The sequence below is a fragment of the Neoarius graeffei genome, chromosome 2 (assembly GCF_027579695.1).
Source record: "Neoarius graeffei isolate fNeoGra1 chromosome 2, fNeoGra1.pri, whole genome shotgun sequence".
Lineage (NCBI taxonomy): Eukaryota > Metazoa > Chordata > Actinopteri > Siluriformes > Ariidae > Neoarius > Neoarius graeffei.
In genome coordinates, this window is record NC_083570.1 from 21,364,163 (window position 1) to 21,380,375 (window position 16,213).

Sequence of the window (16,213 nt, forward strand, 5' to 3'; positions counted from 1 at the left end):
CAACCTATGAAGGTCAAAGCTGAGATTTTTTTTTCCACATGGCTGGTTTGAGAGTAAGCTATGCTTGTAAATTCCATTAATGTACCATGCCACCTCTCAAGTAGAACAGCACTTCCTCATATCTTGGTAATGTTTTAAAAATAAACAAGCAAACACCACCACCCACCCACCCACTAGTTACAAACGTTACTATGGTTCTATAAACCTCAGATCACCTAGATAACTTCTTATGCACATACATTCCGAGACTTTTCAATGAAATCAGCTGTCGCACAACCATTTTTTCCTGGAATGACTCAACCTCATTACGGGTAAGGGAGAAACTAACCAGCAGTGTTGTAGTCAAGGTCACTAAACCTCAAGTCCAGTCTCGAATCCCCAGTGTTCAAGTCCAAGTCATTAAAGAAAATTTCGAGTCAAGTCCACTATTCATCCAAGTAGAGTCCAACAACAAGACTCTAACCACACCATTTGATGATGGTTGTTGCTGCCTTTAAGTAAAACCGTCTCTGCTGCTGTGTTGGACTAACATTACTGCTTGACTGCCCCATTTTAGTTAATAAGCTACACATAAAGAGCTTGTTCATCGCTTGGCATGCCCCGCTATCAACAGGGCAAATAACATGAGAGAGGGTTAACACTAGCGACTTCATCGGTCAGCAAGCATGCCCTGTTATCCACAGAGCAATGACCATAGCATGTTGCTTACTTCTCTGGATGTAGTCTTGCCAAATCATGATTGAAGTTTGAGGTTGTCCCTGTCATCTCCTCAATAGCTCTTCTACATATGGAACACACAGCAGTGCATTTTCCCCACTGCACGAGAAGTCTGTATAAGCAAAGCAGACAATCCTAGGGGCATTCTCTTCAGGCATTTTAGCGATATTAATGTTAGTTTGCTCCTGAATATACCATATGAGCAGGTGAATTTGCATTCTCTTGCACAAAATGAGTATAAAATTTAATGTAGATATAAATATCTTGTGCCAAATTATTATGGCACGTTACAAAAAATTAAGAAAAAAAATCTGAGTCCTCATCTCCAATTTACAAGTCCAAATGCAATTAATCTACGAGTTCAAGTCTGAGTGATCAGTGCTCAAGTCCAAGTCAAGTCAAGTCAGCTGTCCTTAAACTTAGGGCATGAGTCGGACTCGAGTCAGAGACCTGGACTCCAGTACTACAAGCCTGCTAACCAGGAACAAACTGCACACAGTTCAAGTACTTGGAGAACTGAGCAAACAGCACAGTGAGCATTAGCTGATGAACATATCCTGAAAATATCATTCTGTTCATTCCATCTATAAAAACTATGCTGTTTAAAACTCAGTAAAATAAAAGTTCAATACCAACAACTGTTTCTTCAACTACAATTCCTCATGATATTTTCCAATGATGATTCTTTACCATTTTTATGATATTTATTAACACTGACAAGGATGAACATTGAGCGTTGGGAGGATGCATGTGTTAACCATGTGAATGAAATTGATGGTGGCACAATGTACACTGCAATCCCACTATAACAAACTCTTTTACTACAAACTTTCACATATAATAAACCAAGTTCCTGTCCCCCACCTTTAATAACAATGAACTGGAGTCTTTATATATTAAAAAAAAAAAAAAAAAGACCAGAAATCATGGCACCATGTAGTCTAGGACCTGGCTTAGACATGTATGCACATAATTTAGGAGAGGATAACTCAACTGTTAAAGGCTAATTTGATCCCAAGGAATAACTTGGGATGTGTGCCAAAATCACTATCCAGGGCGAACAGCCTGAAAATGACCAATCCAAGATGGCCACCAGTATTACGGTATTATTATTGTGTTACTCTTCATGTTCCTGATCTTGGTTTATGTGACACGTAAACAGTAATAATATGATGTTAAAAGTTGCATTGTTGGCTGTTAAACATTTAGGCTTTCAAGATATTACTGCCTACTCAAGTTTTGTTCTGTATTTTTCACTTTATCATTCCCTTGACCATAACAATTGAAAATACAACTTCTTTATATTAATCAAAAGCTTGCTTTCTTATACTCTCCTAGATTATGTGCATAGGTCTCCCAATTCCATGATTTCATGTTTGAAATAGCTTGACCAGAATAAACTACATATCGCGCGCACACACCCTTCACCACTCACAGAAACAGAGTAGCCACACCCAAAGAGAGTGTTATTCAGGTGTTTCTCATGTTTTCTGCAAAACTGCAATTTTGGCCAATTTTTGGTGTTTTTTTTAACCTTGCCCTTGACCATAGCTTGTTCCCTTTTCCTTCAATCATGAAAAGGATGTCACTAATGGATTCCCTATACCAAAAAATCCATAAAATAAGGTATTGCACATACTTCTGTGCTGAGTGGTTCAAAAATTGATATTTTCAATATGGCTACCGGCAGCCATCTTGGATTGGTCATTTTCAGCCTGTTCGCCCTGGATAGTGAATTCGGCACACATCCCAAGTTGTTCCTTGGGTTCAAATTAGCCTATAACAGTTGGGTTATCCTCTCCTCAATTATATGCATGCATATCTAACCCAGGTCCTCTACTAACGCGCTCCTCTTCCCCCTAGAGACAAACAATAAGCAATCAAGTCCGCAGTCAAGTTAACAATATGTGTTAACACCATAAAACAAAGGCTTAACTAGCCTCGCTTAGGTGTCAAATTACTAACAATTATCAAGAATGGCAATAACTGGCTTCAAAAATCCCTTAAAATTATTATTATTTTTTTAACAAGCTAGAAACAGTTTCACTTGAGTCTTTACTCTGTCATGGCTACTCGTCGTCACATCCGTGCACAGCACCATTAGGACTAATTATCATGCAGCTGTTCTGAATTCGAGGGCAATCACAGCCCGTGCTTATTAGGACTCACTAAAAACCACACAGACTTCGAAGTATACGCACTGTACCTAGTGTCTTGCATTACCCAGCCTTTGTGCTGTGTTGCTTTACTGGTTTTGACATGCTTTTGAACTTTACCTTTGTGATTACCTCTGATATTCTGATTGTGCCTTGCTCAACCATCGCCGGTTCCACAACCCTGCCTTTGTCTTACGTTTTTTAAATGTTTGCCTGTCTTTTTTTTTTTTAAATCACCACTCTTCCCGAAATGACATCAGTCACCCGTCTTCATTACATGACGCTCGTGAACATAAGATACTCTCTGTCAAAGACAAACTTCATATTCTAGACTGTCTGAAGTGTGGTGAGAAAGCACCCCCTCCCTCTCCTCACTCCTTCCCTACTCCAGCCCCGCAGAGACTGGGGCCCAATTCCCTGCACTTGTGTCTGTCTTTATGTCTCCTTACCCCTTTCTTCTCCTGCGTCTGTGCTACCACTATCCTCCTCTCTCTCTCTCTTCCCACAGGTGAAGTCATCTGTGCTCACCAAAATCAGGAGAAAGTCCAGGCACGTCTGCCGGCACAGCAGGAAGGCTGGGGTTTCCTGGGATCAGCACTTCTGCAAAGAGGCAGGGATTCTGATTAGCATTTCTGATGCGCCACAGGCTTCCCCCGAGCAAGAATGTACCAGGTCTCTGAGAGTATTCAAGGGAGTACACATCAGGCTTTGGTTGATTCTGGTTGTAATCAGACCTCCATGCATCAAAGCCTGATTCAATGCAGGGCACTGGGAAATGCACTATTGGTGAAGGTATATACACAGGGATGTTCACAAATATCTGCTCATGCCAATCATTATTGATTTCTGGGGAGAAAAGCATAGTATGGAGGTGGCAGTTAGCCTAAGCATCACCCATCCACTTATCCTGGGAACAGATTGGCCGGGGTTTAAAACGTTAATAAAACAGTTAGTGAGTGGGTCCTGCAGTAGGACATTTTTTTTTTTTTGGGGGGGGGGGGTCCTGCTGCAACGTTAGCTGAGGAGGCGGTCCCAGGCCTTCCACATCAGCTCTGCATCATGATGCCCCACCCATCCTCTCTCTCAGTGGAATCCCTCTGGAGATTTCCCATTGGAACAGATGCATGAGGAGTCTCTGAGGCACGCGTTTGACCAAGTGGAAGTGATTGATGGCCAGAAACTCCAGCCTAATGTTGCACTTTCCTTTTCACATTTTTGTATTATTAAAAATAAGCTACATCAAGGGACACAAGACATTCAAACTACAACCCCAATTCCAAAAAAGTTGGGATGCTGTGTAAACTGTAAATAAAGACAGAATGCGATAATTTACAAATCATGGAAATGCTATATTTAATTGAAAATAGTACAAAGACAACATATATATTGAAACTGAGAAATTTTATTGTTTTTTGAGAAATATATGCTCATTTTGAATTTGATGTCAGCAACATCTTTCAGAAAAGTTGGGACAGGGGCGTGTTTACCTCTGTGTTGCATCATCTCTACTGTTAACAACACTCTGTAAACATTTGGGAACTGAGATCATCAGCTGCTGTAGTTTTGAAAGAGAAATGTTGTCCCATTCTTGCCTGATATACAATTTCAGATGTTCAACAGTTCGGGGTCTCCTTTGTCGTATTTTGCGCTTCATAATGCGCCAAATGTTTTAAAAGGGAGACAGGTCTGGACTGCAGCAGGCCAGTTTAGCACCTGGACTCTTTTACTACGGAGCCATGTAGTTTTAATATGTGCAGAAAGCGGTTTGGCATTGTCTTGCTGAAAGAAGGAAGGCCTTCCCTGAAAAAGATTTAGTCTGGATGGCAGCATATTGCTCTGAAACGTGTTTCTATCATTCAGCATTAATGATGCCTTCCCAGATGTACAAGCTGCCCATGTCATGTGCACTAATGCCCCCTCATACCATCACAGATGCTGGCTTTTGAGTAGAGCCCTGCACTCCCGCGGGAGTCCCGCGGGACCCGATGCAAAGCAGTGCGGCGCGGGACAAATTTTGAAAGCTCATTGCGGGCGTGGGCGGGAGGGGGAGTGCACAATGCGGGAGCGGGCGGGAGAGGTGATAAGCTGCAGTCCCGCTAACTAAAAACGTGTTTAAAATAAAATTTATAAATTATTAATTTATGTCTATCATATATAATTTGTGCTGGATATTTTATTTGGCATTAATAACATTTTAAGATGCCTAAATTTGTGGATGTGGTCTAATCTCGCGTACGTTTCCGATTCCTTTCCGCTCTTCCATGTTTGAGATCTCCGATCATGGCAGAAGAGCAGAGCTCCTCTAGTGAAGCTCACAGTGCTTCAGAAGTAAGTGCTGCTTTAAAAAGAGGTACATTTACCATTAAAAAGTCAAGAGTCCTGAAATCAGATATTTGGAAGTCGTTCTCACTCGTGTACGATGCAGAGGGAAATCAGCTGCCCTTTGCTTGTTGTGATAAGTGCCAAAAGGTTCTGACATACAACGGCCATAAATCAGGTACATCAGGCCTGAATCGCCATGTATGTACTGTCTTAAAAGGACAACAATTGTTGGAGTTCAGAGGGAATGCCACAAAAGTGACAGATGCGTTGAAGGCAAAGACCGTGGAGAAATGCGTTGATTTTGTTGCTGCGGACCTCCGCCTGTATGACAGCATCGCTGGTCAGGGATTAATTCAGTTAGCCCAACACTTAGTTGACACGGCAGCCACAATAGGCAAATTTGATGTGCGAGATATCCTGCCCCATCCAACAACTGTGTCACGTCATGTAGATGATAGGGCACTCAAATTTAGAAGAGCTGTTGTTGATGACATGAACAATGACAAGAATTTTCGTGAGAAATAACGCGATGGTCTGATCATGCAGGGTTTGCGGGCGGGAGTGGGACAAAATATGGCAGGCAGGAGCGGGACTGAAAATCATAATTCTTTGTGGGAGCGGGACTGCACAATGCGGGAGCGGGCCTGAAAATTCTGTCCCGCGCAGACCTCTACTTTTGAGCTGTGCACTGATAACACGCCGGATGGTCCCTCTCCTCTTTAGCCTGGAGGACATGGGGTCCATGATTTCTAAAAATAATTCCTACTTTTGATTCATTAGACAGTTTTCCATTTCACCTCAGTCCATCGTAAAAGAGCTCAGGCCCAGAGAAAGGGGCGGGGTTTCTGGATATTGTTTATATCTGGTTTTAACTTGCATTTGTGGATGCAGTAATGAAGTGTTTTCACAGATGATGGTTTTCTGAAGTGTTCCTGAGCCCATACACTGATTTCCACTACAGACACGTGTCTGCTTTTAATGCAGTGTCTCCTGAGGGCCTGAAGATCACAGGCATCCAATGTCAGTTTTCAGCCTTGTCTCTTGCATACAGAGATTTCTCCAGATTCTCTGAATCTTATAATGATATTATGGACCAAAGATGATGTGATCCCCAAATTCTTTGCAGTTTTACATTGAGGAACGTTATTCTTAAAATTGTTGCACTGTTTGCCGACGCAGTCTTTCACAGAGCGGTGAACCCTGCCCCATCTTTACTTCTGAGAGACTCCGCCTCTCTGGGATGCTCTTTTTATACACAATCATCTTACTGACCGGTTGACAATTAACCAAATTAGTTTTTTAGCATTACACAACTTTTTCAGTCTTTTGTTGCCCCTGTCCCAACTTTTCTGAAACATGTTGCTGACATCAAATTCAAAATGAGCAGAAATTTTTCGAAAAACAATAAAATTTCTCAGTTCCAACATGTGATATGTTGTCTTTGTACTATTTTCAATGAAATGTAGGGTTTCCATGATTTGCCAATCGTCTCATTCTGTTTTTATTTAGATTTTACACCATGTCCCAACTTTTTGGGAATCGGGGTTGTAAATAAGAGACGACACAGTCGTTGGTCCTGAAGAGATGCAGGGATTTTTTTATTCCATGCAGCTCATCATAATCCTATGGCTGGGCACTTGGGTCAGGGCAAAACACTAAATCATCTTATGGTTCATTTCTATTGGCCAGGGATTCATGCCAATGTCTGCAGGTGGTGTGTGGCTTGTCATGAATGCCAGCTGGTAAATCCAGCAGCTATTCCAAGAGTGCCATTGTGCTCATTACCATTAATTGAGATCCTCTTCGAAAGAATTGACATGGATCTCGTCGGGCCATTAGTTTGAGCTGCACGCAGGTATCACTTTGTAGTAGTCATAATGGATTATGCAACGTGATACCAGGAAGCAGAGCCTCTTTGCAATACCTCTACATGGAGTGTTGCAGAGGCACTCTTCCACCTTATCTCTTGAGTCGGGATTCCAAAAGAAATCCTGACTGATCAAGACACTATTTTTATGTCACGCACACTACACGAACTGTACGGATTCTTGGGGATTAATTCAATTTGTACCAGTGTTTACCATCTGCAAACAGAAGGACTGGTCAAACACTTAAGAACGTGATTTGTAAGTCCATTCATGGGGATGCTAGAAACTGGGATAGGTGGCCAGACACACTGTTGTTTGTAGTGCGCGAGGTCCCATAAGCCTTCACTGGGTTTTCCCTGTTTGAAATGCTTTATGGGCACAAGCCCCATGGCATCTTAGACATCAATAGAGAAAACTGGGAGGAGGGACCTTCTCAAAGCAAAAAAAAATTAATTCAGGATGTTCTTGACCTGAGAGCAAAACTCCATGCATCAAGTCACATGTTAATTCCTCACACTTAGTGACCTGCTCTGGCTTGGCCAGACCTGTGGAAGGGACAGAAAAGGCTGAGCACACGGACACTGGTTTAATCCAACGTTTTAGTTGGTTTATGTGGTAAAGTTGGGTAAGGGCTCCCTTACCTGGCTGTTACAGGTCATAGTTCATAGGACTTACTCACTCCTGGATGACATAGGGGCCTTGTCAGTGAGTGAGGTACTTGCAGCTTGCATTTGGGAGAAGCAAATGGTCCCTGGGTTGAAACTCTCAAGGTTGGGCTGGTTGATTGTAGATTCACTGTTGCTCTCTCTGGGCCGCCTGCATGTGCTCCTGTATGATGGGGGCCACCCAATCAAGCCACTCTTGCATCTCTTCGACATAGTCAACAAGGGAGTGGAATGGGGATGGCTACTCCTCCCAGGCTTTCCTGACAGTGTCCAATAGGCCCCTGGGCTATCAGCTGAACAAGGACTTGAAAGGCGTTAATCCTCTAGAGGCCTGAGGAGTCTTCCACACAATGAAGAAGACATAAGGGAGGAGTAAGTCACAGTTTCATCCATCTTTGTCTACCACCCTTTTCAACATGCACTTAAGAATATGGTTGAACCTCTCAACGAGGCTGTCAGTCTGAGGGTGGTAGACTGAGGTCTTTGACCTGCAACAACCAACACAGGTGCTTAGAAATGAAGAGGGTTCCCTGGTCTTGGAGATTATGACCCAGCTGAAGATCGGCTCCCTGGTGATATTTCTGGAAGTGGCCCTGCAGAGAGGGATGGCCTCTGGGCTCTCTTACCTGGTGGCATAGTTGACAATCACCAAGATGTATTTGTGGTCCTATGAAATCCATGCCCACCTGTTCGAAGGGGACCCCAATGATGGGAAGGGGGATTAATAGGGCCAGTACTGGCCTGCAAGTGAAAGTCCACTGGCATTGTGGGTACCACTGGCAGAAGTTGCAGACCTCAGCCACCATTCCTAGCCAGTAGAACCGGTCCCAGATCTTCTGCAGTGTGTTATGGGGTCCCAGGTGGCCACCTAGCAGGTGGGAGTGGGCTAGGTACATGATGGAGTCGGTATTAATCCTAGGAATAACAAGGTGGTCACAGGGTTAACCCTGGTGGCTACAGTGATAGTTCAGCAACCCTCTCTTCACCAGAAAGTAGACCGTGGGTAGTTCCTGGTTGGGATGCAGGTTATCCCCATTGACCTGTAGCACCTGGACCCAGCAGTGCTTCAGCTGGTCATCTGCCTTTTGCTCCCTTCTGCTATCTCTCCTTCTGCGAGGAATGCGGTCCCAGGTGTGGCTGGTAAGGCGGGCTGTTGCTGCAGCCTTCCAGAGCTCCTCTTCTTCCTCTGTTCCGGCGCATCCATGAAAGCCACTGTCTACTCACCTCTTCAGCCCCCTATCTGGACATCTCTCACATCCCCATGTATCCAGGTGACAGCCAGGTCATGGCTCAGGTAGATAAGGCACCATACCATAAATCCGGGGACCCAGGTTCGATTCCGGCCTGAGGTCATTTCCCAATTCCTCCCCGTCTCTCTCTCCCGCTCATTTCCTGTCTCTACGCTGTCCTATCCAATAAAGGTGCAAAAAGCCCCCCCCCCCAAAAAAAAACACTTTTCCCCTGACTGGGAATTGAACCCAGGCTGCATGGTGAGAGCACCGAATGCTAACCTGTAGACCACCAAAGAGCTCTATTTTTGCCATCTCCTTTTCTCTTTTTAGAACATGCCACATGAAATTACATTTCTCTGAATGTTTATTCTACTTTTACAGGCATTTAACAAACTAATAGTGTTCACAGTATTGTTGCTCCTGCAGCAAGTAATGCTCACAACTTTATAGAAAATTAGCAAACATCTATTATCTCAGCTGCTAGTGTTAGCTAGTGCTAAACGGCCAAGCTACATATCATAATAATTGTTTTAAATATTTACATTTTTTGAAGATTACAGTGATTAAAATTTCCCAAAACAACAAGAGCAGTGTCTGGATAGGTATTCTCATGTCCACTGCCCATGTTTTGCAGTTCTCTGAGTACACTGTCCTCGCTGGCAAAGGAGAAATGAAAACACTTGTTATAATGCATTGCATTTCTCTCTGTAAATAAAATGGCCTATACTTTAAAGTACGGTAATATGTTCCAAATTCCCGGAACAGGACTGGGATGTTACCCTAGTGTCGATACACCAAGACTATTTAACAAGAATCACTGTTCCTCCCACATGCATGCAGTCTGCTGATGTTATGGACTCATCTGAATCCTCTGTCTGAGACAATTCTGAATATAATTCTGTGTATCCACCCAACAAAGGAGGTTGTCCATTTTATTTTCCAGAGACTGGATGATTGGGGGGGGTTGACCAGGGAGGATAAGCTTTCCTATACTAAAGAAGTGCTGAAGTCTCCGCTTGGTACCTCCCTGCCTTGACTGAAAGTGACTGAAAGAGAGAGTGAATGAAAGAAAGTGTGAGTGAGGGGTTAAACAGAGTTTAAACAGAAATAAATTAAGAAACAGATGGGGACATTGAAAAAGATATTAAGACAGACAGAAATAAAAAGTAATGAGACCATGACCAAGAGATAGACAGACAGATAAGGTAAGGGTTTCCTTTGTTTCAGCAACTGAACCTACATACAATGTTTGGCAGCTGAAGGAGTAATAAAATCAGTGGACTGCTATGGAAGGATGAAGAGGATAATGAAAGAATAGAAGGGTAAAATAGATGAGTGTCATTAGTATGAAAAGCAGTTAAGTGCTGTACTTTTGCAGTTTAATCCATAAACCGAATTTCATGACTCTACCTTAAAAGATGCAGGAGAAGTAAAAATCAGTGGTTTCTAATGGGAGGATGGCGGGATGAAGACATACAAGCCTAGAAAACCTTCTGCAGTATTTATGTAAGGTGCTACAACCTAATGATGTTTACCAGCTTCGGTTGTTAATCTCGATAATCAGTTAGGCCTTGAAAAAGGAACTGAAACCAATGGGAGGAAAAGTAAGGGAGAGGGAAAATAAACAGAAAGCAGGAGTGTTAGAAGCATGAACAGAGGTGGAGTGCTTCATAGTACTGCCCAGAACATGTCTAATAAGTTTGGAAGTATTATTTCAAAAATTGACCATATGGGAGCAGTTTGAAAATTTTAACTTTCAAAGTCTATGGGGAAAAGATGGATACTGTATATAGAGGGATTTAAAAAAAAAAAAGGGATGCAGATGGAATATCAAAATGAAGTCATAGCCATTGTGGTTTCCCCCAAGACCTATGCAAAAAAGTTTGAAAGAAGTTTCTATGTTAAGCAGTTCTTGAGTTATTGTTCCTGGAATAATAATAATAATAATAATAATAATAATAATAATAAGTATGAAGCATATGGATAAAAATATATGTGGATAAGAGCAAGAAATGGTATTCAATGACTAAAGCAGTCATTTGTTATGGTTGGCTGCCCAATATGATGAATATATTTTAAGGTGAAACTATATATTTTTGAAAATATTTTCCCATATTGTCGCAGCAAAAAAAAAAATAGACCCAAAAATATTACTACATTATTTGAGTGCCAGATCACCCACCTCTAATTCAGATATATTGCAAAACATGGTTTCTTAAACAGCTAATACAAAAACAAAGCCCCACCATTGTTCATATTTGTTAAAAAAATATAATAAGTGAATACAAACAGGGCGGCACGGTGGTGTAGTGGTTAGCGCTGTCGCCTCACAGCAAGAAGGTCCGGGTTCGAGCCCCGTGGCCGGCGAGGGCCTTTCTGTGTGGAGTTTGCATGTTCTCCCCATGTCCGCGTGGGTTTCCTCCGGGTGCTCCGGTTTCCCCCACAGTCCAAAGACCTGCAGGTTAGGTTAACTGGTGACTCTAAATTGACCGTAGGTGTGAATGTGAGTATGAATGGTTGTCTGTGTCTATGTGTCAGCCCTGTGATGACCTGGCGACTTGTCCAGGGTGTACCCCGCCTTTCGCCCGTAGTCAGCTGGGATAGGCTCCAGCTTGCCTGCGACCCTGTAGAACAGGATAAAGCGGCTAGAGATAATGAGATGAGATGAATACAAACAGTGATTCACCTATGCATAGCTGCAGCTGGCATATAGGTAGTATTCTTCTGAGTGGGATGAGCCATAAACACAACATCCAAATCCTCGAAAGCTCCTTCTCGCAGCAAATCCACCTTCCCGCCTTCGTCCTCTTCTGCTGGAGTCCCCAACACAGTTACCTAATAATTTAATCATTAGTCATCCCATAACCAACACTCTGGGACACACACACAAAGTACTCTGCATGATCTGAATAATCTGCAAACGAACCCAAGCAAGCGAAGGGAGAGGGTTTATAACAGACAAGCTGTATGAATTCTAGGCCATTTACCACGTCTTGGTCTTCACTCTACACTCAATAAGAAAGGCATTTAAAAAAAAAAAAAAAAGAGCCTGTATACGTTACATTCTACACATATAATTAGTTAGATTGCTACAGAGCTTGGAAGCTGACGAAAACATACGGACAAGCATTTTGAATTTTTTTTATGTGTCACAGGAAGTATTTTTCTGTCTCCAATTATAATTAAGACATGTTTTTATTTGCTTTGAAAATGCTGTGGGTATGTAAAGCTTTTATATCATAAAAATACTCAAATCCCAATTACTAAGCAACTAACTATGACTGTTAGCCAACTAACAATCACCAGCAAGCTAATATTAGTGCAACCTAGCTAGCTAAACAGTTACCTACATAAATAGTTGCACTGGGCATAAACTAAGCATCAAGCATTTAACACTACTATGGAAAACTAACTATTTGAGTTTAATACATGGGCGTCGCCACCACTGAATGTGAAGGGGACGTGTCCCCTTCACATTTCATAATTCTTCGTCTGGACTCCCCCACATTTAACATAAAATATTAGTTCACCCAGCGCTGTTTCTATTGCTTCGTGAAAGAATCCATTCCACTTGATCGATAAGAGAATACACAGACCACTGAAAATCCACTCAGGGTTTTCCGGGCATTTCCTACAACAACTCACCGCACGCAAGTGAAGTGAATCTCAGTGCAAGCAGAGAAATGTTGGTGCAAGGTGCTTGAAAGTGGAGGAGGTGACGTCAGCCCCACTGCCAACTCACGATGTCTAGCTTTTGCTAAAACCTTATTCTTTTGTTATATGCCCTCAAAATTAACCCTCGGCCACGTTAAATTAATGTTCAACTAAACAATGAAATAAGCTTAGCCTAATGGGGTATTCTTGGTTGATGATGAATTGTTTGCAATATTTGCTCCCTCCCCAGACACAACGAACATAAGGAAATTCTTTACAAAGAAGCGGAAAGTCAGTCAAAATTTCCCCACAGGACAGGGTTTTTTTGTCCCAATTGAAATGTTCATGCAGTTAGCTGGCTAGTCAATGTTAGGAGATGTATCAGCTAGCTTAACGTTAGCTATCATTTAATTCAAACCCAGTAGGCCTACCTTATTGTAATGCCAAGAATGAGGTCAAGTCTGCTCTGATGATATTTATTGATCCCCTGTTGTGATCTGAAGAACTTGTTTGGTCTGGTCTTTGCCAGTTTTCTGGAAAGTAAGATGGGAAATCAGTGTATGGGGAAGTGATGGAGAGAGATGGATGTTATTCCAGGTGGATTGTGAAGGAAAGGGGGATAAAAGTTATGAAGTGGTAGAAATTGTGGTGGCACCAATGTAAGGAGTTATATCTATAAATCTATTTGTTATACTAATCTGTAAATGTGACTGTAGTACCACCATTGCATGTAGGTTGACAAAACTGCACTTGTTCATTGTGTGAAGTTCTCTTTTATGTGTCATTGCTTGACACAGTGTGATTTTGTGTTATGAAGACTGCATGATGCCATGGCATTTTTGTTATGAGTGTCACTTAATCGGAAAAAAGTAAAATGCACCCACTAAAGTCACTTTTGGTGGTTAACAAAATTGCACCTGCAAAATTGTGTGAAGTTATTTTTTATGTGTCACCATTGCTTGACACAGTGTGATTTTGTGTTATGAAGTTTGCATGATGCCATGTCATGCCTGTTCATTGGGTGAAATTATCTCATCTCATTAGCGTGCTTGCCAAAGGCAAGCACACTATTGTTCTTCTTAAGTTTACTTATTCCGACACGTTTTTTTGGATCCACTACTCCTCCTAGGGCCTTCGAGATAGAGACACCGTTCCAACTCTGAGACGTCTGGCCCGAAGTGGTGGTGTGCGCTTGTATACAGCTTTTGGATCAACGCGCCCGTTCTCTTGTTCTTGTCGTTTTTATTTTGTTTTTTTCCCATAGAGAATGAATAGGGCTCATGAATCGAATCGTCCTACTCGGACACGCTCCATCGCAGATGCACCAAACCTCATGTGATACTTCAGGCCAACTCCCCCGACACATACATGCAATCGGTTCTGACCTGCACTCGTAATTTTCCTTTCTTTTTGCTCATCCCTTTTTCCTCCATAGGCTTGCATTGATTTCTGGCCCCATTGAAAATGAATGGTGTTTCAGGAGCAAAACTTTCACTCTCCATCCATTTTTTTTAACCAAGTGACCAAACTTCAAAAAACTTCACTTGATGCCTCGGGCCAAGTCCCTGCACAGATCCATCCCCTCATCGGAAACCTGCACTCATCTTTTCCTTGGTTTTCACGCATCTCTTTTTACCTCCATTGGCTTCCATTGATTTTTGGCCCTATTCAAATGAATGGAGTTTTGCTCAGTAACACTTCACCACACATCCACCAAACTTCATACGGCACCGCAGGCCAAGTCACCCATCACACACATGATATCAGTTCTCACCCGCACTCGTCTTTGTCTTGCCTTTCATCCGTCCATTTTTTTCTCCATTTTGCTGCTAATCAATGGAAGCTTGACTGAGTCATTCCTCCCTCCCCCATAAGTGATGATGCATTTGGCAAGGATCTGCTCATTTGAGACTTTGACAGCAAATCAACTTCAACTCAATGGCCACTTTATTAGGAATACTTACACGCACAAATTATATGAATTAGCATATAAGCATTCACGTGTGACCATGCTAGGTGTTAGAATGTTACCCATTACGATATCATGCCTGCTGTTAGCTTGCAAGTTGTTAGCATGTTCACCATTAGCATGTTATCATGAGAGCTGCTAACATGTTAGGATTAGCATGGTAGCATGCAGAGTTCACATGTTTGTTGTTAGTGAGTTCGCCTGAGCATGTTAGCATGCTAACTGTGAGCATGTTAGCATGCTAACTTAGCATGTTAGCTGTTAGCATGTCACCCTCAGCATGTTAGCATGCTAAAAGTTAACATACTGGCCATTAGCATGTTAGCCTGTTAGCTGTTAGCATGATAGCTGTCAGCATATTAGCCTTAAAGTGTTAGAATTTTAACAAATAGCATGTTAATCATTAGCATGTTAGAATGCTAGCTGTTAGCATGTTATCTATTAGCATGTTAGCATTAACATGTTAGTATGCTAACTGTTAGCATGTTAGTATGCTAACTGTTAGCATGCTAGTTGTTAGCATCTTGGCATGCTAGCTTTTAACATGCTAGCATGATAGCTGTTCTGCTACAGCTCAGCAAGCACACTGCATTTTCTCTGCGGAAATGCAGTCTAGTTATCTCTAGCCGCTTTATCCTGTTCTACAGGGTCGCAGGCAAGCTGGATCCGATCCCAGCTGACTACGGACGAAAGGCGGGGTACACCTTGGACAAGTCGCCAGGACATCACAGGGCTGACACATAGACACAGACAACCATTCACACTCACATTCACACCTACGGTCAATTTAGAGCCACCAGTTAACCTAACCTGCATGTCTTTGGACTGTGGGGGAAACCGGAGCACCCGGAGGAAACCCACGCGGACACGGGGAGAACATGCAAACTCCGCACAGAAAGGCCCTTGCCGACCACGGGGCTCGAACCTGAACCTTCTTGCTGTGAGGCAACAGCGCTAACCACTACACCACCGTGCCTCCCTTGTGTGAAATTATGAATGTTCTTATTTTTAAACATACAGTTGAGTGTCACTATTGCTTGGCACAGTGGCATGTTGTGTTACATCTAAAACTAAATAAAAAAGGAAACAGAAAATAAAAAGTAAAATGCACCCATAAAGTCATTGTTGGTGACAAATTGTGTCACATTCATCTCATTATCTTAGGCAGAGCAGTGGGTTTAAAAACAGGCTGTTTTTATGAACTAGTTGAATGAGGACTTATTGTTGAGTCTCTAAAATAGTCATTGAATTAAGCGACTTTTGTAGGTAAAATTAGGTGTTTAACAACCTGTTAAAAATACACCAGAATGCAGGAAATGGCATCTAATTAATTAAAACTTTTCTGGGGGAGGACCCGCCAGTGTGTCCCCCCCACATTAAAAATGCTTCTGACACCCCTGGTTTAATATAAAATTCCTTGGATTTATATTCAGTACCAGTCAAAGGTTTGGACATACCTATTCATTCATGTTTTTTTCCTGTATTATGACTATTTTCTACATTACAGAATAATACTGAAGGCATCAAAACTATGAAATAACACACTGATGTCCAAGCTAACTTGTACCGATACTATTAACTGGAAGTGATACCATAAACCAAGGCAGCTAAAACTAGTTAAATTTCATGT

At 42.2% G+C, this 16,213-nt stretch overlaps 1 protein-coding gene across 4 annotated transcripts in view; it reads right to left on the reverse strand.

Moving 5' to 3' along the window:
- LOC132881485 (peptidase M20 domain-containing protein 2-like) overlaps nt 1-16,213 on the reverse strand; it is a 39,344-nt gene that overhangs the window by 10,134 nt on the left and 12,997 nt on the right. For all 4 annotated transcript variants that reach the window (XM_060913985.1, XM_060913984.1, XM_060913986.1 and 1 more), the window contains exon 3: nt 11,647-11,795. In XM_060913985.1, the coding sequence (XP_060769968.1) occupies nt 11,647-11,795 (149 nt within the window). The remainder of the gene's footprint in view (nt 1-11,646; nt 11,796-16,213) is intronic.